General features: G+C 53.6%; 1 protein-coding gene across 1 annotated transcript; it reads left to right on the forward strand.

The window, feature by feature from the left end:
- Window positions 1-1,701: 1,701 nt before the first annotated feature.
- SLC22A8 (solute carrier family 22 member 8) lies at window positions 1,702-21,356 on the forward strand (the record flags this gene model as incomplete). The annotated part of the gene is made up of 9 exons (XM_079707735.1): window positions 1,702-2,055; window positions 14,803-14,906; window positions 15,445-15,599; window positions 16,094-16,262; window positions 18,402-18,525; window positions 18,737-18,852; window positions 19,805-20,019; window positions 20,730-20,838; window positions 20,975-21,356. Exons 1-9 carry the CDS (start codon window positions 1,720-1,722, stop codon window positions 21,354-21,356), a joined length of 1,710 nt encoding a protein of 569 aa, XP_079563861.1. The 5' UTR covers window positions 1,702-1,719.
- Window positions 21,357-23,242: the final 1,886 nt, after the last annotated feature.

Consider the following 23,242-nt stretch of genomic DNA (forward strand, 5'->3'; position numbering starts at 1 on the left):
GAGGAAGCCTGCGCACAGCAACAAAGACCCAACGCAGCCAAAAATAAATAAATAAAATGAATAAATTTATTAAAAAAAAATAAAGAAAGTGGAGGCTTAGACCGCAGTCTCATGAGGAAAGGGCTGGAAGCACATACATCAGATCACTCACAGGCCTGGCTGTCAGGTGAGACTGGGCGTTTTGTTTTGTTTGGCTTGTTTGTACTTCCTGTACTTTATGCGAGAAACAGTTGATTATATAATTAAAATAATATTCAGAGGAAAAAACAGAACCATAGAGACTGCAAGTTGTCTTTAAAGGGAAGCAGTTTTCAGAAGAGGAGCCCATCCATTGAGCATGAGGATGGAAGGGGGCGTGGGTGTTCCCCTGGGTCTGAGACTCAGACAGGGGAGCCCTGGCTGCCCCAGGGGCCCAGGGGGTGACAGCCCGGAGCCCTCAGGGACAGACACAGGTGACATTTTCGGCCTGGACGTGCCCTACTATTTCCTGTGCCCCACCAAGAGGCACCAGGCAGGGGAAGTCACTGCCCTGGAGAGTATTGTCCACTCACGGGCAGTAGCACTTCTCTCATTGGCTCTTCTCAGCTCCGAGTCTTCAGACCGTCAGCTCAGAGAGGACCCTGGGCCCTCAGGACTCAAGCCAGCCCCCCACCCCCTCCCCAGACTCCCCCTGCCCAAACCACCTAGGCTTCTGTCCCCCCAGCAGCCCCGCTAGACTCAGCCACGCCACCACACCAGCCTTTGCTGAGGCAGCCCTTTGAGGAAAGCTGGGCTTAGTGGGTCCACAGCCCTGGCCCTGCCAGTGTCATTAATCCCCAAAAGAAAGTCAAACATTAGCCTGGGAAACAGCTTATGCCTGCCTTATATAAGCTCCCCTGGGGAAGGCACAAACACAGCTTGTTGGAGCTGAGCCGCCAAACTACAGCAGCTGCCGGACCCTGGGACGGAGCAAGGGTTTCAGCCGTATCGACCACCGACCCCACTGGAGGAGGAGCCAGGCCCAGCTACCAGGTGAGGAGGGACCCCTAGGAAGCCCCCAAGGCCGGGCCTTGCTTCCTCACTGCAACTGACCAAGCCCCTTATGGCCTCTGGGATCTGCTTGGCCCCTTTCTGCTGCCCTGCTATGGTGCACCCTGCCCCAGGGGACAGCCAAAACCAGGAGGCGCTGGGCTTGGGGAGACCTTCCCAGCAGGCAACCTGAGCTCTGCCAGTCCCGTGTGTCTGCTCGAGGCAACCAGGGACCTCCCCCACTTACTCCTGACATCCATCCTGTGGGGACAACGTCCAAGATGGGGCCCCTCGGTCCCAGCGGCCTGGCCTGCACTGCCCCATGCCTGCAGCGCGTGTGACCAGCCAGGCTGAACACATACTCTCACCCACAAGTCCCCACACGCACACAGCGACACACCCGCGCTCACAGCTGTGCCCTGACACTCCAGCCTAAGTGTGCACATCCCAGCAGACACTGCTGTGAGCACACACCACACCTGTGACCCCACGTCTGTACGCACAGTTGGGTACATCCTCATCCACATGCAAATCTGTGGGTACGCACAGCTGAGCCCCACATCCTCACACACTTACACATACACCTGGGCACACCCTCCCCCTTGTGCTTCCACAACCGTCCACTTGCCCCGCCTCACCCCCATGCACACATCCCTCTCCCCGGCCTGGTGCCCCACCCACCCGTAGCTCTGGCTCATCTCGTCCGGTGCCATGACCTTCGCCGAGCTCGTGGACCGCGTGGCCAGCAAAGGGCCTTTCCAGTTCCTGCACACAGTCCTGCTCGGCCTCCCGATCCTCAGCATGGCCAACCACAACCTGCTGCAGATCTTCACAGCGGCCACCCCCGCCCACCACTGTCGCCCACCACCCAACGCCTCTGCGGGGCCCTGGGTGCTCCCCATGGGCCTGGATGAGAAGCCTGAGCGGTGCCTCCGTTTTGTATATCCACCCAACGCCAGCCTGCCCAATGACACCCAGGGGGCCACCGAGCCCTGCCTGGATGGCTGGACCTACGACGTCAGCACCAGGGACTCCATTGTGACTGAGGTATGCCCAGAGGCCAGCCCTCTCCCTCCGATTACAGCAGGAACCCCACACTCATGGACAGGGGAGCAGGCTGGGGCCCAGTCTCCCTAAGGACCCAGGGACAGGCACTGGGCAGGCAGAGAGGAAGGAGCCGGGTGCAGAGACACACCAACCAGAAGGTCCCGTCTCTTCACGTTCAGAGTGCAAACGGCCCTTTCTATGCCAGGCGCAGTGCCAAACTCTGGGGATACAAAAAGGCACTGTCCCTGTTCCCACGGGGTCCACCGCCCAGCAGGGGTAACACAAATTAATGAGAGGACCACACAAAGAAATGTCAAATTACAACTTCAAAGTACTTAAAGTTGTGACCTTAGACTACAACCTACCCCTGGACTGCGGGCAGGGGCCAGGGGAAGAAGCTTCCTTTAAAAAGTGACCCTGGGCAGAGATAAGGGAGTCCAGCAAGCGTTAGCCAGGCAATGGGGAAAAGGAGGAAAATTCCATCTTGTGCAAAGGTCTCAAGGTGGGACAGTGTGTGGAGGAGGGCGTGGACAGAGGTGAGGGTTGGGACATGCCTGAGCAGACCCAGAAAACATCCCATCCGCTCCTGCAGTCACTTATGTGTGCATCTCCCATTCATTCACACCCTCATTTATTCACTGATTCTTTTACCCACCATCTCCAGGAGTTACAGAGGTAAATCAGGCTCTCGAATGACCTGGAGACCATGGTCAGATGAAGAGAGCGAAAAGGGAATTGGCATTTATTGAGGATCCACAAATGGCCAGGCACATCTTGGTGTCTGGCAGACATTGTCTCCCATACTTTGATTCCCACAATGATATTCTGTTGAAGGTGATTTTTATCTCCTTTTTCATTCAAAAAAAAAAAAAAAAAAAGAAACTAAGACTCAGTGGAAGGAAGTGAAGGTCCAGTGCCACACAGCTGGTCAGTTTCGGAGCTGGAATTTAAAGCAAAAGTCCATACTAGGCACAGGGGGACAAGCATTCATGGCAGTACAAAAGAGTGGGGGGACCACAGGATTCTAGGGAGGCTTCCTGGAGGGGGTGACATCTGAGCAGTGAGCAGAGGCCAACGTTTTCATTCTCCCTTCGGGGACCATGAGCCCCTCAAGGTCAGGATCTTGCTTTTGCCGCATTAGAAGAGATGCATTTCAAAGTCTTTACCTGGTGCCAGTCCTATGCTGGGCACACTATGAGCGTGGGCTCCTGGAATCCCTGGAGATGGTATCTCAGTGAGGGAAGTATTGTTAGTACCTTCAGATGAGGAAACCGAGGCTCAGCCTGGTTCAGTGACTTTCTCAGGATTACATATGATTCGGACCTGGCAGAGAAATGATTTGAATCCAGGACTCTCTATGTTCAGAATCTATGATTGCTGTTCATTTGTCTAGTGAATATTTATTTCTGTATAAAGCTCTGACCACGCGCAAGGCACTGTCCTAAGTGCTTTATAAATATTAACTAACCCTTTTAACCTCCTGACACCATTATAAGGTAGTATGATAAGCCCATTGTTGTGATGGGGAAACTGAAGCACAGAGAGGATGAGGAGTCTGTGCAAGGTCTCGCCACTAGTAAGAGGCAGATGCAGAACCTGAACACAGGCACCGGCCCCAGAGCCACGCTCCTAACCATCACATCTGCTGACTCTCATAGTCCTGGATACTCCAGCCCTGTCCTATGCACTATTTCTCCCCAGCACCCAGCCCAGGGCCTGAAATACATCCAGCATCCAACAATTTTTTTTTTTTTTTTTGAGGTACGCAGGCCTCTCACTGTCACGGCCTCTCCCATTGTGGAGCACAGGCTCTGGACGCGCAAGCTCAGTGGCCATGGCTCACAGGCCCAGCCGCTCCACGGCATGTGGGATCCTCCCGGACCGGGGCACGAACCCGTGTCCCCTGAATCGGCAGGCGGACTCTCAACCACTGTGCCACCAGGGAAACCCCAACATTTATTGACAGCTACACTCATAATACTGAGGACACAGAGTCAAAGAACTCATGAGCCCTGCCTGTCCTCCAGGTGCTCACCTGTAGTGAGGAAACTCACCAGCAGCGTGGTGGGGTATGCAGGCTTCCCAGGGCAGGGGTTTTCAGCTGCTTTGCTATATCCCCAGCAGCTGGAACAGTGCCTGGCACAGAGGAGGCGCACTGTGAAATAAATATTTGTGTAATGAATGGATACGAGCTTTATGAACTCAGGGTGCTCTGGGAGCCCAGAGGAGGGGCACGGAATCTGCCTGGAGGGGGAACCCAGGGGGGCTCACTGGAGTCAGCAAAGCCTGAGCTGAGTGTGAAGGAGGGGTCAGGGTTAGGGAGGGGGCTGATGCGGGCAAGTGCACCCCAGGCGAAAGGAACGGTGTGCCTGGAGTCACATGCGCAGTCACAGGAGCATAAAGAGAGCAAAGCAGTAAGGACTGCAAGAGACTGAGGAAGGCTGGAGAGGCGGGCAGCGGGCTGCGGAGGCCAGGGGCATAGGGAGCAGGAGGACCTGGCGTGGATGCCGGGGCAAAGGACTGGCCTCTGTCTCGAAGGTGACAGGGAGCCATTGTATGGTGTTATGCAGGAGTGTGGCGTACTCAGATCACCTTCTATGGATCTGCACTCTGACTGTGATCTCGGGTAGCCTCAGCCTACAGCAGCGGCTTGAAGCAGGATTTCAATTCCCAGCCAGAGATTGAAGTCAGGCCACAGCAGTGAGAGCGCTGAATCCTGGCCACTAGACCAGTGGCCAGTGACAAGGTCCTGGCCCTTCGGCTTTGTAGAAATGAATTCCCACAAAGACAGAAAGTAGTGAAACAAGTAAAATATTTATTAGGAGGTAAAAGGGTACATGTGGATAGACACACGGGCAGACTCAGAGAGAGAGTTGCACCCTGTGATAGTTTGAATCACTTATATGGGGCATTTCTTCCGGGTTTCCTCTGGCCAATCATCTTGCTCTGCCTGGTTCTGAGGCCGTATTTTGTTTATCTCAGAGTCCTCCCATGTGTGCGCGCGCATCTCTTAGCCAAGATGGATTCTAGCCAAGAGGCCTGTGGGTAGGTTGATGTCACTTACTATGGAGTGGCACCCCCTCCGTTGTTGACCTTCAAGGAGCCTTTCTGAGCACGTATAGTTGGGAAGGTCTCCTTGACTTCAAGAATGAGGCATATTTTTTTTTTTTTTTTTTGCGGTACGCGGGCCTCTCACTGTTGTGGCCTCTCCCGTTGCGGAGCACAGGCTCCGGACGCGCAGGCTTAGCGGCCATGGCTCATGGGCCCAGCTGCTCCGTGGCATGTGGGATCTTCCCGGACCAGGGCACGAACCCATTGTCCCCTGCATCGGCAGGCGGACTCTCAACCACTGCGCCACCAGGGAAGCCCGGCATATGCAGTCTTTTATCTCTTATCTGGACAGGGCTCAGCTCTCCTCCCTCCTGCTACTTTGGAGTATCTGTCCACAGGGGACGAACTCCGGCTGCTCAGCCTGGGGCCCATCTATCTCCTGCCTCAACTGCAGGGCGGAGGGTAGCTTGTGGAGCATTTTGGTCCAGCAGCTGGGAGACCGGTTAGCAGGTTGCTACAGGGACCCAGGACCAAGATGACAGACGGCAGGGGCAGTCGGAATAAATACCAGAGAGGTTGGGGAGTCAGAATCTCTGGGACTCAGGAACCAAATGGATGTAGGGGCGAGGAACAGGGTGGGGGGCGTAGAAATGCCCCAATATCTGTAAATAAGTTTCCAGATGTGTGGGCAACTTGCTGTACATCTGGTCCCTGGAAGACAGAGAGAAGGGGTAAAGCCACCATCCATGTCCTCCAGAACACAGAACCTAGACGAGGAAACAAAAATCCTACAGGGAGCAATGAAATAACAACCATCGCTACCCCTTACCGCATGCTAACCCCTTGCCAGGCGGCTCTAATCAGTTTGCTCGTATGAACTCATTTAATCCTCACAACAACTCTCTGAGGTTAGTACCTATATTATGTCAATTTTGCAGATGAGGAAACCAAGGTACAGGTTACTGGCCCAAGGCACCACATCTTATAAATGGTGGAGCTGGGAGCCAAACCCAGGCAGCAGGGCTCCAGAGCCACCTGCCCCCACTTCCCCACCCCCATGCTCCTGGGGACTGCATCCCTCGACCACTGCACCCTGGGCTAGGTTCTAGGAAGCGCTCAGTTAATGCTGGATGAAGGCCATATGCCCTCAGAGCCCGGCAAGAGGGACTCAGACAGTGCTGACTGCTGGGAAGTGTCTTCCCCTCCAGGGTGCGCCTTGAGCTACAGGGAGCCTGGCCAAGAGCAGAGCTTGCAAGTCTTTTTTTTTTTTTGGCTGCGTTGGGTCTTTATTGCTGCATGTAGGCTTTCTCTAGTTGCCGTGAGCAGAGGCTACTCTTCGTTGCGGTGTGCGGACTTCTCATTGCGGTGGCTTCTCTCGTTGCGGAGCACAGGCTCTAGGTGCATGGGATTCAGTACTTGTGGCACATGGGCTCAGTAGTTGTGGCTCACAGGCTCTGGAGTGCAGACTCAGTAGTTGTGGCGCACGGACTTAGTTGCTCCGTGGCATGTGGGATCTTCCCGAGCCAAGGCTCGAACCCGTGTCCCCTGCATTGGCAGGTGGATTCTTAACCACTGCACCACCAGGGAAGCCCAGCTTGCAGTTCTTGTACCCCGTCAAGCATCAGCTCACATCTGTGCCAGCTGAGCACCCAGTCACCATTCCAGCAGTTAGGGCCATGTGAATCTGCATCCCAAATACACAGGGTTTCACCAGGCCTCGGGGTCTGCCCCCTTCTCCAGGTTGGGTCCTGGTCAGGCCCAGGCTCCCTGAGGACTCTCAGCCATGAGAATCCCTGATCAGGGTCCTCACCCAGTCAGGGAAATGTCAGTGGCCAGACCCAGCCAGGTGCTCTTAGCAGCACAACAAGGTCAAAACCCCTTTGACTTTTCTGTTTGTGGTTCAAGCCGTGGCAAATCTATGCTCCATCACTTGGGGTGGGGTGGGGTTCCGGTCCCTCACGGGGTGGAGGTAAGACAGTGGCTGGCTCACCTAGGGGTGTGTCTCTGGTGTGGAGGCAGGGACCTGGGTGTGCCAGCCCTTGGGGGAAGGGTGGTAATCAGGAAGACAGCACCTGGCAACCAACTCAGCCCAGGTGACCCTGGTTAGTAGGCAGGGAGCCGTCTCCCAGGTGGACAGTGTGGCGCCATGAGCCAGGGCCAAGCAGCAGAGTTCACACTCTGACTCTGCCGTTTACTGGGGATGTTACAACTCCAGAAGTCTCAGTTTCCTCATCTGTAAAATGGGGTAAGAGAACAAGTGTGACCACTAAAAGAGATAATGCAAGGCCAGCATTAGCACAGGGCCTGGCACCTACAAGGTGTTCAGCTAATGTTTGCTGCCACTGTTGCTGTTGTGGTGGTCATGACTAATGGAGATGTCCTGAGGAGTAGGGGGTTAGTCCCCCCAGAAGAGTAGGGGGACTCCTGGTAAAAGGAGAATCAGCTGTCCCAGCTCTTCCCAGCTCACCCAGGCTGCAGGGCTATTTCTCACTCCACTCCCCAACCCAGCACAGGCCAGCACACAGGGCCCAGCTCCACCCCCCCACAGCCGGGGACCAGGTGAGTCATCTCCCTCCCCACCTCAGTCCCCTCATCTGTAGAATGGGATAATAAGGACCTTCCCCGCAGAGGAAGCGAGGGTGGGAGGACTGCGCTGGGTCCAGCCAGGAGCGCAGGGAGTTTCCCTCCCCCTTCTGATCCCATAAGCTTTGCTGGCAGAGGTGACCACACATTCCTTTCTCTGGGTTCAGCAGAGACAAGGTAGGAATTTTTCAGAAGGAGCTTTACCAGGACGTTAAGAGGAAACAAAGGCCTTTCTTTTAAGTCTGGAAAGTGTGAGGAGTGAGGACTGTGGACTCTGGATTCCCTGGAGAGGAGCCCACAGCTTCCACACCACAGAACACAGCCCTGTGGGTGCCCAGCTCAGTCTGGGGCTCCGGAAACCCAACCCTGCAGCCCTCGAAGGCCCGGGCCTGGCCTTGGATGAGCAGGCCCTCCCCTCTGAGGCCCCTGTGAGTCCTCTCTGGACCTTGAGCCTTCCCGTTCTGTCTCCAGGGCCACAGAAATCCTGTCTCCCCACACAGGTCCCTGGAGGCCCCAAGTCAGCCGCTGGAGAAGCAGAGATCCCACTCAGTGGTCCTCCCAGAAGTGGGTCTCCACCCTGGAAGCTTCCCCTGCCGAGTGTCTGGTCTTCCTCCACGCTCACCCCCAAATCCCCAGGCTGCCCACCTCCCAGACCATCTGTCCACCTCTTGTCTCCAGCTGAGCTCTTGCATCACCCCTACTTGCTCACCCTGGCCCCTGCCCTGGGCGCCCCTCCTATCATCTCCCCTTTCCTAGCCTCCAATCTGACTCCTGTGTAATGACCAGGGGGCCCCAGCTCAGCCACGTGTCTGGGCCAGCCTGACCCCCACCGTGGCAGCCCTCACCTAGGAAGCTGTAATCCCAGGCAGGAGGAGCCCGGGGCCATCCCCTGGGTTCTCTAGGGTCAGGGTGAACATCTACCGTGTGCAAGGCCCTGGGCTGGTGCTTTGCAGTCCTTCTTTCACGACCCTGCGAATCTTCTTTTATAGCCACTGTGAATGTTGCCCCTTTTTACAGAGGAATACACTGGGTTCAGATCCAGAAGGTGGCTCTCTCAGCCATGATGGTGAAATCAAGTTTTTGTAGGAAGAAGGATGGGGGTCCTGACTCCAGAATCCATCCCCTTCTACTGTATCACATGTCCCTGTGAGCACAGGCCTTACAATGACATGTGACGATAATAATAAAACAGCTATCACATAGAGTGCCGACTGTCTGCCAGGTATAATGCTGGGTGCTCTTCATTCCTTATTTTATTTACAATCCTGAGAAGCAGGTATTAGTATTACCCCCATTCTACAGATAAAGAGACTGAGCCACAGAGAGGTTAAGTAACTGGCCCAGGAACTCACAGCTACTAAGTGGCAGAGCTAGAGATTCATGACCTTTTGAGTCTTCCCAGGTACCTGGCTCTCTGGCCGTTGTGCCCCAGCCTTGGTTCCATCAGAGGTCCAAGAGTAGACAGAGGCATAGCAATTGTCCCCAAGTTCTAAACTGGATCTGAAAGGCCCCAAGGGCTTCCCTGGTGACGCAGTGCTTGAGAGTCTGCCTGCCGATGAGGGGGACACAGGTTCGAGCCCTGGTCTGGGAGGATCCCACATGCCGCGGAGCAACTGGGCCCGTGAGCCACAATTACTGAGCCTGCGCGTCTGGAGCCTGTGCTCCGCAACAAGAGGGGCCGCGACAATGAGAGGTCCACGCACCGCGATGAAGAGTGGCCCCTAATTGCCGCAACTAGAGAAAGCCCTCGCACAGAAACGAAGACCCAACACAGCCAAAAATAAATAAATAAATAATTTAAAATATAAAATAAAAGGCCCCAAATCTAGGGAAGTTTGTTTCCCTTGTCCTTGCTCTGGAGGGAGTATGGACCATGTGTGGGGTCCCCTGGCAGAGTTAACCTATACACACACACACACACACACACACACACAGAGCAGGGTCCCCATCCTTGATCACACATGGCTCGCCCTGACCGTTTACGTCAGGCCTTCTTATTTGCCCTCTGAGGGGCCTCCTGGCCTATGATTTTGCTGCTGCTCCAGCTCCTGAGCCTGTCCCTCACCCTTTGGGCCCGACATCAGATCAGCCCAGTTGGCTCTGGCCTTGGCTGCCTCCTTGACCATGACTCCAGCCCATCCTGTGCTTGTGTCTTATAGTGGCACATGGCTACAGCTCCCATGGACTGAGCCTTCCCTCCGGCAGCTCAGGACTCAGAGCAAAGCACACATCAGGGAGCCATGGTCAAGAGCACTAGTTGGGGTTCCAGAAGACCTGAGTTTGAGTCTCTGCCTTGAAATGAACCAAGCTGTGCTTGGGCAAATTATTTACCCTCTGAGCCTCAGGTTCTTGGTCTGTAAAATGGAGATAATAATAGTACCCACTTCATAGGATTATTATGGCATCATTTGCAAAGCTTGCTCCGGAGCAGAGTAAGCCCTCTCTTTCTCCCCCACCATCTTCCTGGTATATCATCACTCAGGAAGACATGGCAGTGGGCTTCCTGTTCTTCCCTTCCTGAATCCAGCTCCCTAAGGAGTAAACATTCCAAGAAAGGAAAAAGAAGCCCAAGAGGGCTTCCCTGGTGGCGCAGTGGTTGAGAGTCCGCCTGCCGATGCAGGGGACACGGGTTCGTGCCCTGGTCCGGGAAGATCCCACATGCCGCGGAGCGGCTGGGCCCGTGAGCCATGGCTGCTGAGCCTGCGTGTCCGGAGCCTATGCTCCGCAACGGGAGAAGCCACAACAGTGAGAGGCCAGCATACCGCAAAAAAAAAAAAAAAAAAAAAAGAAGGCCAAGAACGTTGGATAGGCTATTGGGAGCAAGAACTCTATGTGGAGCTGCCAAAAGCTGGTAGACAAGAGGTCAGCCCAGACCATGCCATGGGCTAAATAGAAGTTGACTGACCTGTTCCCTCCAGTCAGCTGGTTACCTCTTCCTCTCTGGGCCTCATCAGTAAAATATGTATGGTAACGCCATTAATGATTCATTGGACAAACATTTAACATTTACTGTGCACCAACTACTCTGCTAGCTGCTAGCGATAAAGAATCAAATGAGATGTCTCCGCCCTCGGTGCGGTTATACAGGAGAGATAGACAAGCAAATAGGCAGGTAGCATGCTATGTAATCTGTGTCCTCTTAGAGGTAAGAACAGGATGCCGAGTGTGGAAGGAGAAATGAGGAATGACACTGGGAGTCTGGATGTGCTTCTCAGCCATTTATCCATTTCACGAATATTTACTGACTACCTGCTTGTGCCAGGCAGCCAGAAAAGATGCTTCTGGCACTCAGCGTAAGTGATCTTGACATGTCTTTTGAAGGACTGACAACCTTGCTAGCGTAGGGAAAGATATCAAGTACAAAAGCAAAGAGGAACACAATAGCCTGAAGCTTTTGTAGGATCACTAGTGTAACTGGTTACAACCATGGACCCCACGTGGCCAGGCCTATGCATGGAGTCAGAGTCAAAGGAAACATAAATCACTCTCTCAACACCTTGAAGAACGGAGACTTCAGCTACAGGTTTTCTTAACACAGAAAGCATGCCAAAAATGCCTCAAAATATCTTCCCTTCCCCCGCAAAATTCCAGGATGCCTTTAAAAATCTCTCCAGTTCTCTCTATATCTGGTCCCATGCTCTTTGCCACGCTCTTGTGTTCCCAGTCCCCTTCCTAGGTCATTCGGGGACCGAGACACACAGCAGCTCCGCCATCTTCAACACGTGCCTTCCAGAGTTGCTCTAGTTATCACCATTCCTATCCAACAGGAAGGGAGAAAGCACGCAAGTCCAAGCCAGGGATTCCCTCTTACTCAAATGAAGTGGAAGCAGCATCCATTTCTTCCACTCACACATCATTGTCAAGAATTACATGGCCCCATCTCCCTCCTGGATGGCCTGTCCCTTTACACCGCATGCTACAAAGTACAGGAAGTCTCTCTAGACACCCACTGGCCCACTCCTTTCACACCACCTCACTTCCTCCTTTACTCTTTTCCCTCCCCATCCCCACACATGTACCATGCAGGCTCCCTTTCCAGCCAGAAGAGCCCTGGCTTTGCTGGCCACTCTGGGCCACTGTGAGCAAGCTGGAGGACCTGGAGGCTTCCCCCGTGCCCAATCCCCCTTGCTTCCCGGGGGGGAAAGCAGAAAGAGCTCCCTGGGACGTGTGGTTCTTTCCCCGCACTGTTTTCCTTCCAAAACATTCTCATAAGGCATTTCCAGTGAATGAGATTCTTCACTTCATTACACAAGTAATTCAGGACAACTGGACAAAGGGTGCGTGCTGGGGATTAGCAGGAGATTAGGCCAGACAGGTGGGCAGGGGCCAGAGCCTGAGGGCTTTATAAATCTGTGTTAACAGAGCTTTCTCTTTACCCAGAGGGCAAGAGGAAGTCAGGGGGTGCCTTAGGCAAGGCAGCAAGCTGATGTGAGAGGTGCTTCAGAAAAGCCACTCAGGTTATCAGGGAAAGGTTGGATAGGAAGGACGGAGGTCGAAGGTTGGGAGACCTGTCAGAAGATTGTTGCGATAATCCTCTCTGGGCTCAATTTCCTCAACTGTAAAATGAGGATGACAGCAGCTCTACATCATAGGTTGCTATGATGACTGAAAAAATTAAGGCATGGAAAGTGCTTACTTAGAACAGTGTCTGGTGCAGAGTAAGCCCTCAATATATATTGGCTGTTATTCTTTTTTTTAAATTTAGTTTATTGAAGTATAGCAGATTTACAATGTTGTGTTAATTTCTGCTATACAGCAAAGTGACTCAGTTACCCATATATACACTCTTTTCATATTCTTTTCCATTATGGTTTCTCACAGGATATTGAATATAGTTCCCTGTGCTCTACAGTAGGACCTTGTTTGTTTATCCATGCTATATACACTAGCTTGCATCTGCTAATCCCAAACTCTCAATCCATCCCTTCCCTGCTCCCCTCCCGCTTGGCAACCACAAGTCTGTTCTCTATGTCTGTGAGTCTGTTTCTGTTTCGTAGATAAGTTCATTTGTGTCATCACATGTAAGTGATATCATATGATATTTTGTCTTTCTCTTTCTGACTTACTTCACTTAGTATGATAATCTCTAGGTCCATCCATGTTGCTGCAAATGGCATTATTTCATTCTTTTTTATGGCTGAATAGTATTCCACTGTATATATATACCACATCTTCTTTATCCATTCATCTGTCAATGGACATTTAGGTTGTTTCCATGTCTTGGCTATTGTGAACCATGCTGCTATAAACATAGGGCTGCATGTATCTTTTTTAATTATAGTTTTGTCCAGATATATGCCCAGGAATGGGATTATTGGATCATATGGCAACGCTATTTTTAGTTTTTTGAGGACCCTTCATACTGTTTTCCATAGTGACTGCACGAATTCACATTCCCACCAACAGTGTAGGAGGGTTCCCATTTCTCCACACCCTTTCCAGCATTTGTTATTTGTGGACTTTTTAATGATGGCCATTCTGACCGATGTGGGGTGATACCTCATAGTTTTGGTTTGCATTTCTCTAATAATTTGCAACATTGAGCATCTTTTCATATGCCTGTTGGCCATCTGTATTTCTTCTTTGGAGAAATGTCTCTTTAGGTCTCTCCCCATTTTTCGATTGGGTTGTTTGTTTTTTGTTTTTGAGTTGCATGAGCTGTTTGTAAATTTTGGAAATTAAGCCCTCATCGGTCTCATCATTTGCGAATATTTTCTCCCAGTCCATAGGTCGTCTTTTCATTTTGTTTGTGGTTTTCATTAGGTCCCATTGCTTTTATTTCTACTGAATATTGGCTGTTATTCTTAATCCAAGCATAAGAGGATGAGACCTGCACTAAGATAGCAGTAGTGGAAATAGAAGAATCCAGATTCAAGAAATATTAAAGGACTTCCCTAGTGGTCCAGTGGTTAAGACTCCATGCTTCCACTGCAGGGGCATGGGTTCGATCCCTGGTTGGGGAAGTAAGATCCCACATGCCGCTAGCAGTGGCCAGAGAAAAAAGAAAGAAAGAAGTATTTAAAAAGTTAGAAACTGGAGGATGAAGTGATTGTAACATGGGAGAGGAAGGAGTCCAAAAAGGGCTGCCAGTCACTGTGATTCAGACCTTACAGGGAGGGGGTGGCAAGTCTCGCTGACTCTGAGATGCCCAAAAGACACCCTCCAGGTGGAGATTTCAAGTAGGCTGCTGAATCGATGGGTCTCAAGGCCAGAAGAAAGGTTGGGCTAAAGAGAGGGATTTGGAGTCTTCACCATAAAATAGTCATTGAAGCCATAGGAGCAGGTGGCATTTCCTGGGGAAAGTGAATAAAAAGAGAAAGATCCAAGAAGAGGCCTGGGCAACTTTTAAGGGATAGAGAGAAAGAAGACCACAGAGGGAGGGAAAGGAGGAAGACCGGAGGAGGGAGAGGTCAGCGGGGTCATGGGCTGCTGAAGGGAAGTCAGGTCAGGAAACAGAAGGTTCCATTGGGTTTAGGGAGCAGAGTTTCAGTGGAGTGGGGGCAGACTCGGGAAATGAGTGGGACACGAGGACAGGGTGACAGCCAGGATGGTTCCTTGTTCAAGAGATCTGGCTTTGAAGGGAAGAGAGAAATGAAGCAAATGTGGAAGGGAAAGAGGCTTTAAGTGGAGAGACTGGAACACAAGCTAATGATGATGCGGAGCAGTCAGGAGAGAGACTGAAGGTGTGGGATGGAGGGAGGTGGCAGCGGGAATGGCCCCTGGAGGAGGGGGGGGCAAGCAGAGGGACCAGCCTTGCACAAGCGAAGTTGGGGAGCAGACACACAGGTAACCACAGGATGCAGGTGAGCCCGGAGGAGCTTGAAGACAGACCTGGTTGTGACAGCTGAGCAGACTTCGCAAGCCATATGGCAGGCCACATGTGCCGAAGGGATGTCGTCATTACAGAACCACAAGGCAGGGACCCAAGGAGCCCCAAGCCAGCCTGAAGGGGGAAGCGGCACGGGGAGCAGGGGCCAGCCTCAGGGAAGCCAAGCGTGGGCGCTGGAGGAGGGAGCACACACATGGGGGCGCAGGCTGAGCGCGGCTGAGAGGCTGGGCTGGACTGAGCCGGGTGGCCGGCTGGCCAGCTGGCTCTCCCTCTCTCCTGCGCAGTGGGACCTGGTGTGCAACTCCAACAAACTGAAGGAGATGGCCCAGTCTATCTTCATGGCGGGCATACTGATTGGGGGTCTCGTGCTGGGAGACCTGTCTGACAGGTGAGACGTGGGGGCCTCGCCAGGGGAGGCACAACCCATGGAGACTCCCCGCCCCTCTCCATTCCACCCATGCACCCCCAAAGGGGCAAAGAGCTGGGGTAGGGGGGAGAGATGGTCCTTGCTGTGTGGCCAGCCCCTTTCGGGGCCACAGCCTTCTCCCTGCCCCAAAACCCCTACAGCTTGAGTCTTCCAGCCTCCCCAGACCTGGGGAAACGGCCTCAGTGTTTTCAGACACAGTAGTGGCCGCATGGCCGTGGAGGTGGGTGGATGAACGGCTTGGAGAGGAGAGGTCCTTTGACCCCTGCTCGGGTAGCTAAGCTGGCGGTGGAGGAGATCACTCATTAACTCAAACATCTAACTGCAAACTTGTCAACAAAAAAAAGCAATTACCAGCAAGGCTCTGTCTGGGGAGGGAGTTACATGCCCTGCCTGGCCCTTTGGGAGGTGGAGGGTCCAGCCATTTTCCCGGAGGCCTGCAGAGTCACTGTCCTTGGGTGGCTCACAGCAGCTAACGACCCTCTTCTTCTTCGAGCTACAGGTTTGGCCGCAAGCCCATCCTGACCTGCAGCTACCTGCTGCTGGCAGCCAGCGGCTCAGGCGCAGCCTTCAGCCCCACGCTCCCCGTCTACACAGTCTTCCGCTTCCTGTGTGGCTGCGGCATCTCAGGCATCACCCTGAGCACCACGATCTTGAGTGAGCCACAGGGGGAGGGGACAGGGACCAGGAGTTTGGGGAGCACCAGCCTGAAGCCAAGAGTGTGGCTCAGCCACAGGCACCGGGCGACCTTGGTCAGGCAAGGCGCTGCCCCTCTCAGGACCCCAGAGGCCCCCTCTGAACATATAACAACAAGCATAATAGCAGCAGCTTCAGTACTAAGGACCTACCGCAGGCCTGGCATCTGCCAGGTACATGATCTCGTTCAGCCCATACACACAAGTAGGTAAAACAAGGGAAGTCACCTGCCACTGGAGAGACAGTCAAGACTGCAGGCTTGGGAGTCAATCAAACCTACGTTTGAGTCCTACCTTCTTGAGCCTCAGTCACCGCATCTCTAAAATGGGGGCAATGAAACCTTAGGATCAGGGCCAGATCAAGCAGCCAACGGAGGGGCAGGGGCTGGTGCCTCTTCTCAGGAGGTGCCCACCGCCCAGTAGGGTCTTAATCTGGTCCTTGGGTTCCTCCTGCAGGTGTCGAGTGGGTGTCCACCCGGATGCGGGCCATCAAGTCGATTTCACTCGGTTACTTCTACACCAGTGGCCAGTTCATTCTGCCTGGCCTGGCCTACGCCATCCCCCAGTGGCGCTGGCTCCAGTTAACCGTGTCCATTCCCTTCTTCGCCTTCTTCCTGTTGTCCTGGTATGTGACCCTCGTTTCTTCAGCCCCCTCCTTAGAGCCACCGGGATCAAACAGGAGGAGCCCAGGCCTGACCAGGCTGGCTGACTCTGTCTGTCCCGAGACACCCCATCCCAGAGTCAGGAAGGGCATTCCAGGGAGGAGGAACCACACACCGAGGCATGCCACGGGAGGGAGCGCTCAGCTGTTGGCGGGGGGGGGGGGGGGGGGGGTGGCGGTAAGGGGGTTAGAGTCAGGCTGTGAAGAGCACAGAAAGCCAGAGAGGCCTCGGTTTCACGTGGAGGGACAGAGAACTCCTCTGAAGGTGCTCGGGGTGCTGAGAGGCCTGACCAAACCTCTGTTCATGACATAATCACACAGAAGGACAAACCCAAGTGGGTGGGGACGAGAGACAAAGGGAAGTGACCACGTGGGCAGGAGGAGCCTGGGGGATGAGTCTGAGGGGCATTTTGAAGGAGAAATCCTCAGAGTGTGGGGACTTCTGGATTTGAGGTATAAAGGAAAGGAAAGCTCCAACCTGAGAACCTGGGAGAATCAAGGGGTCTGGGGCAGAGACCCCGAGTGAGGACATGTGGAAGACAGGAAACCAATCTGTAGGTGGGAGTTGATAGCTGGGCCCAAAGAACAGGAAATAATGAACAAACTCAGGAGCAGAAATGAAGTCCTGGAGGATCCTTTATCCAGCACTTACTATGTGCAAGGCCCTGCTCTGGGCATCAACCCACATCATACCAACGCTTACGGCATCTCTGTGTGAAGGGGACATTAGTATTCCCATTTTACAGATGAGGAAACCGAGGATGAGAGAGGTGAAACAATCCTCCAAGGTTACACAAAAAGTCGCAGGACTGGAATGGGGCCTCCATTTGAAAATGAGAATAAGCTCCCAAGGGGACGGGCAATCTTGCAGTGAGAGAGATGGTCAGAGAGTCCAGAGTGGAGTTTGGCATGTCCACAGCCTAGGATGGGAGCCGAGAATTGGGAGGCAAAATAAGGGCAGATGGTCAGCAGGTCCCTTCACTCTGAGCCTCAAGATTTTTCTAGGCAAAATGGAGATACCGATGCCTGTCTCCCAGAGTTACATGTGCCTGGTCCACAGGAAGGCTCACTAATTGGAAGCCACTGTTGTCATTATTCTCAGGGAGAGGAGGATGGAATCCAGGCCTTGGCTATGGGATTTGGGAGGAAGTCACCCATCATCTTGGTAGGCGCAGGCTGAGAAGACTGTCAGGGCAGAAATAAGACCACAAGTCCAGAAGGGCAGGTAGCAATGGGCCCAGGGAGCTGCCACTACCAACAGGACCAAAGGTCTGAGGCCAGGTGACCCGTGTCCACTCCCCTGAGGGTCTCACTGGAGCCAGGTCCTGGGTGCCTGTGGGGTCCACAGCCGGAACGGACCCCACCTGGGACCAGACTTTTCCAAGCATCCCTCCTTTTTCCCCACGCCTCTGCCTCCCCCATTTCCCTTCACTTTGTGACCCTCAGGGTTTGCTCAGGGGTGAACCAACCCCAAAAGCACAGCCCAAGGGTTGGGGAGAGTGAGGTTGGCCACACACTTGCCAACCCCAAGGCCCCATGTTGCGCTTGCAGACCATCCCCCGACCCAGCAGAGCTGGCCTTTTGCAGGGAGAATCAAAGGGTCCTCGGACCCATTCCCTAGACCACAACCCTAAGCTTAGCCCCCTTCCTAAGCTGCCCTGGGACTGCAGCCCTGCCCGCCCTTCACCCAGGACCTGGAATTCGGCCCAAGGACGGCTGGGGACGTGGACATGCAGGACCCTCCCGCTGTCCAGCCTCGAGCATGCCAACCCTTCCCCAGGCCCCACCTGACTTGGCCTGGGGCCCGAGGCTCCTAGCTAAGAACAACAGCCAAGGATAACAAGCTGCCTGGGGTCGGGGGCAGGGGAAAGGCTCTTCTGGAAAGGGAAGAAGAGATCTCTGGAATTTGTGCCGCCTGCAGGCAGCCCAGGTGCAGAGCTTGACCAGGTTTAAATTCCATGAAACCTGCAGTAAGGCAGCTCGGGTTTCTGGTCTTCCTAGCCTTTGGCCCTGGCTCTTGATCTTTTTCCAGCCTCTCTGAAGAACTTCTGGTGTTGGGAGGTGGGGGGTTGGGAGACACTGTGACTTGATTCTGGCCCCCAGGTGGCTGCCAGAGTCCACACGTTGGATGATCCTGTCTGGAAGGTCCTCCAAGGCCCTGAAGACATTCCGGCAGGTGGCGGCCTTCAATGGCAAGAAGGAGGAAGGAGAAAAACTCAGCCTGGAGGTAGAGACCCAGAGGGACTGTAGTCTGGGGCACGAACCCGGGCTCTGCTCTTGGACTCTCCCCTCCTCTTGCCTCTGCTTCCCCTGATCACAAGCCTACATCTGATGCCCTAAGCAAGCTTTTACAAAGCCACCAGGCCTGCACCTCCCTCTCTTCTTCCTCTGCCCACCAGCTGGTCGCTAATGGACCCCTCCCCTTCCTCTGCCCCAAGGAGATCAAACTCAACCTGCAGAAGGAGATCACCTTGGCCAAGGCCAAGCACAGCATAGCTGACCTGTTCCGGACACCCATCCTGCGCCGTGTGACCTTCTGTCTTTCCCTGGCCTGGTAACCCACCACCCCTCGCTGCCCACACCCTAGCACCCCTGCCAAGCAGGGGTCATGAACAAGGCTTCTGGCAGGCTCACCTAAGGGCAAGGCCTAAAATACCTGCAAGAAGATTCAAGGGATCCCCTCCTCAGGGCTGCCCCAGTCCAACCCCAACCCCAGTAATCTCTGGCATCCCTGCCCCACACCTAGGTCCAGCCATAAGGGTCTGCTTCCTTCTGGGGTCACACCCACCTCACCCACAGGGCAAATGCTCCAAACACCTTCACCAGCTCACATCCCGACCATGTGAGCTGTGCCTCTCTGCCCCTGCCCCCTACTGGTTCCGCTCTGCCCTCTGGGACCCCACAGAACAAGCCTGGCTCTCAGAGCTTCAAGATTTAATGACAGAAATTGTGATTCTTCTAAGTCTTCTCTTTTGCCCGACATCCCACATCTTCAAAGCCCGTTCCGTGACCCGGTTCTGACACCCTTCTCATCCTGGCCACCCCCATGTGAAAAGGATTCAGTATATCCAGGAACTCTTCAAAAGGGATCCCACAATTCTGAGAGGGGGAGGGGAGGCATCTGGCCCATGTGTGCAGCCCTGGGGACTTTCACCTCCCACAACTGAATGTTAAACCATTACCCAACAAAGAGAGATTGTTTACTGCCTCCTTTGGTCTCCAAGAGTCCCTCCAGGACCGATATTCTCTGGAGTCAATTATATGGCACTTTGTCACCATACCCTAGACCGTGTCCATGTCAGACATAACCAATCAATCCCAGCACTCTCTCACTGAGCCCAGACACAATCTCAGAGGCCTCAAAAGAGCACTGAAGCAGCCCCTATCAATCTGTTGCAGTTGGGACAAGAAATGAAACTATTCATCATCCTGGTGACCCAATGAGCAGTAGGGGGAGAGGCCTCCGCCTGGCTGCGGGTCCTAATCAATCACTCTCTGACCCTCAGGTTTTCCACCGGTTTCGCCTACTATAGTTTGGCTATGGGTGTGGAGGAATTTGGCGTCAACCTCTATGTTCTCCAGCTCATCTTTGGTGGGGTTGACGTCCCAGCCAAGTTCATCACTATGGTCTCCATAAGCTATCTGGGCCGGCACACCACGGAGGCCGTTGTTCTACTCCTGGCAGGAGGATGCATCCTGTCTCTCATCTTTGTGCCTTCGGGTGAGAAGCTGTGTCGACCCCCAGAACCCTCCAAAAGAGGCTGACCCATGAGACCAATGTGTCTGTGGGCCTCACAGGCTGGGAAGTGGGGTTCCAGGGACTCCAGATCTGCTGAGTCTGCCTCTAATTCACTGTGTTACCTTGAGCAGCTCCCTGTACTCTCTGGGGCTCAGGTTTCTCTTCTAGAAAATAACACAGGTGGGCTAGATGATATCAAAGATCCTTTTCAGATCTGACTCAGGGCAAAGTATGGTGGTGTCTACACAGTGAGAGGAATTGCTCGGGATTTGGGTGTTGCCTGGGTGACATTGCTGCAGAAGACAAGCTTGGATGGGGAAACATCAGAGCCCAGTGCTCAAGGAACACCCCACAACCTACTCCACCATGACCTTGGAAAAGCCACTTTTACTTTATATAGATGTTGGTGTGTTGATACACCTATATCCTTCCAAAGGAACTGGAGATATTTTAGGACAAAAACAGATACAACGAAATATGAGAATAGGGAATCAGAGCCAGGGAAAACCCCAAATGCAGCAGGACGCAAGCCTGCGAAGCACTGGGAATAGCAGAGGGGCTATTACTCAGCTTTAAGTTTGGATCTGAGCTGTCTGGCAGCCAAAGCAAAAAGGGAGACAAGGTCTCTGAGGAGTGAGAAAACTCAGGGGCTCCTGGGCCCCAAGGTCTACTGCGTTTTCTTTCCTCTGCAGACTTGTTGACCCTGAGGACAGTACTGGCTGTGTTTGGGAAGGGATGCTTGTCCAGCTCCTTCAGCTGCCTCTTCCTCTACACGAGCGAGCTATACCCCACAGTCATCCGGTAGGTGCTGGGCCTGGAAGCGGCCTAGCCAAAGGATACAGGGGCAGGTGGGATTGTGGCCCCTGTCCAGGGGTCCCAGAGCTGTTCTTTGAGAACTCACACAGAGGCTGCCAATCTCTGCTCTGAACTCTCCCAGGCAAACAGGTATGGGCATAAATAACCTGTGGACCCGCGTGGGAAGCATGACGGCCCCACTGGTGAAAATCACCGGGGAGCTGAAGCCCTTCATCCCCAATGTCATCTTTGGGACCATTGCCCTCCTGGGAGGCAGTGCAGCCCTCTTCCTGCCTGAGACGCTCAATCGGCCCTTGCCAGAGACTGTTGAAGACTTAGAAAACTGGTCAGTCCCTTGTTTCTGGCCCCACCAGTCCTCCTCCTTGGGGAAGCCCAGGGCTTTTCCTGAGCTCTCTTTCCCTAGGTCCCTGCAGGCAAAGGAGCCAAAGCAGGAGCCAGAAGCGGAAAACGCATCCCAGAGGATCCCTCTGCAGCCTTGTGAACTGGGCCTGGGCCCCAACTGAAGGCAACAGACCCTCCTTTCCCTGCCCTCCAGAGACTAATCCCAGCCAGGTCCTTGCCTGTCTCTGGGCTCCGCAGGCACCTTGGGGAGGGCCCTGGGTGCATCTATGCTCCTAGGACACAGTCTTCTAAGAGCTTGGTGGAGGTATCTCCACCACCACCAGAGCTCCCCAGCCCAGCCCTGGCCAGTTCAAAAGTTTGGCTACAGGCCTTTGCACACCCCACCTTGCCCTCACCTTCCCTGCAGCCCAGGCCCTGCCATTCTTCTGTCCAGCCCTTCCCCACTGACCACTTCTCCCATTGTTCCCACTCCCTTCCCCTTCTTGCTCCCACCCCTTTCTTCAATGGGAGTTTTCAATAAACAGCAGTGAAGAACTCAAGCCATGCTGCTCAGGAACAGGGGTGGGAAAGGGGGCAGGGCCTGGTATGGACATGTGAGTATGTGCATCTGCCCATCCACACTGGCATGTACATACAGGTATGGGCACACAGGTACATGCAAGGTGGGCTGATGTGAACACGTGTGTCCAGTGTGAGCACACTGACGTGTGTATACGCCAAGCCTGTATTAGTCGACTCGGACTGCTATAACAACATGCCACAGACAGAATCACTTAAACAATTTCTTCCTCACAGTTCGGGAGGCTGAGAAGTCCAAGATCAAGGTGCTGGCAGACTCAGTTCCTGGTGGGGGCCCCCTTCCTGGCTTGCAGATGGTCAGATACCTTCTCATTGTGTCTCACATGCGGGAGAGAGATGAATCGAGCTTTCTGGTTTCTCTTCTTTTAAGGGCACTAATTCCATCATGACGGCCCCACCCTCATGACCTCATCTAACTCTAATTACCTCCCAAAGGCCCCACCTCCTAGTACCATCACATTGGGGGTTACAAAGCAGTCTATAGCAAGTCCTGTCCTTGGAAATACCACGTGTGTATCTACATCCTGTCATGCATGTGAGCACTTGACTAGATAAGCCCAGCGTAGCTGCAGACGGAGGCCAGGGCTCCTCCAATCCCGACCTCCTTCTCCCTGCTCACCCCAAGTCTCTGATCCATGTTCCAACCCTGCGCCCACCAGGCAGCTTTGTCTCCTATTTAACTGAGAAAACTGCAACCGTAACTGAACATTGTAGATGTCTGCCACCATGTTTCCCATGTTTTCCCCAATCACAACAGAAAGTCCAGTCCTCCCATTGGGGCTCTGCATCCAGCCTCTCCCACCAGCAGCCATCTGTCTTCTCCTTGAGTCTCTGCCCTTTCCCTCTCTCCTGGCTCCTTCCCATCACCAGTTAAATAAACCCAAATCTCTCCTATCTTAACACAAACCAACCAACCAACCTTCCTTGGAGGCCACGTCTCCCTCCAGGGCCACACTGTCTCTTTCTCCACTTCACAGCCAAACTTCACAAAGCTCCTGTCTGCCTCCCCTGCCTCCACCCTCTAACCTCATCCAAACTGCACTCTGGCTCCCACCCGTCTCTGAAATTGTTTTCACCGACAACACTCATCAGCCCCTGTGCCAAATCCATAGGTCACTTGTCATCCCTTGTCTTACTTGACCTCACAGCAGATTTCGTTCTATTGGTCATGGCCTCCCTTGGTTTCTGAGATGCCATGTGCTTACAGCTCCCTCCCACACTCTGGCTGCTCCTTCTCAGTCTCCTTTAGGGTTTCCTGTAAAATGCTATGGTGATCACTTTGTCCTGCACCCACACCTTCCTCAAGGGTCTACATTCCCCAGAACCTGCTAACTGAACAGTTAACATGACCCTGCACCTCTGGTCATGACTGACTGGACCAGAGGGCACTTCAGGTCCAAATCTCATTAATCACATTTTCCCTCCAGGCTGGAATTTGGGTCATGGAAGTTCTAGTCCATCTCTTGTT

Source organism: Hyperoodon ampullatus, assembly GCF_949752795.1.
Source record: "Hyperoodon ampullatus genome assembly, chromosome: 7".
NCBI classification, from domain to species: domain Eukaryota; kingdom Metazoa; phylum Chordata; class Mammalia; order Artiodactyla; family Ziphiidae; genus Hyperoodon; species Hyperoodon ampullatus.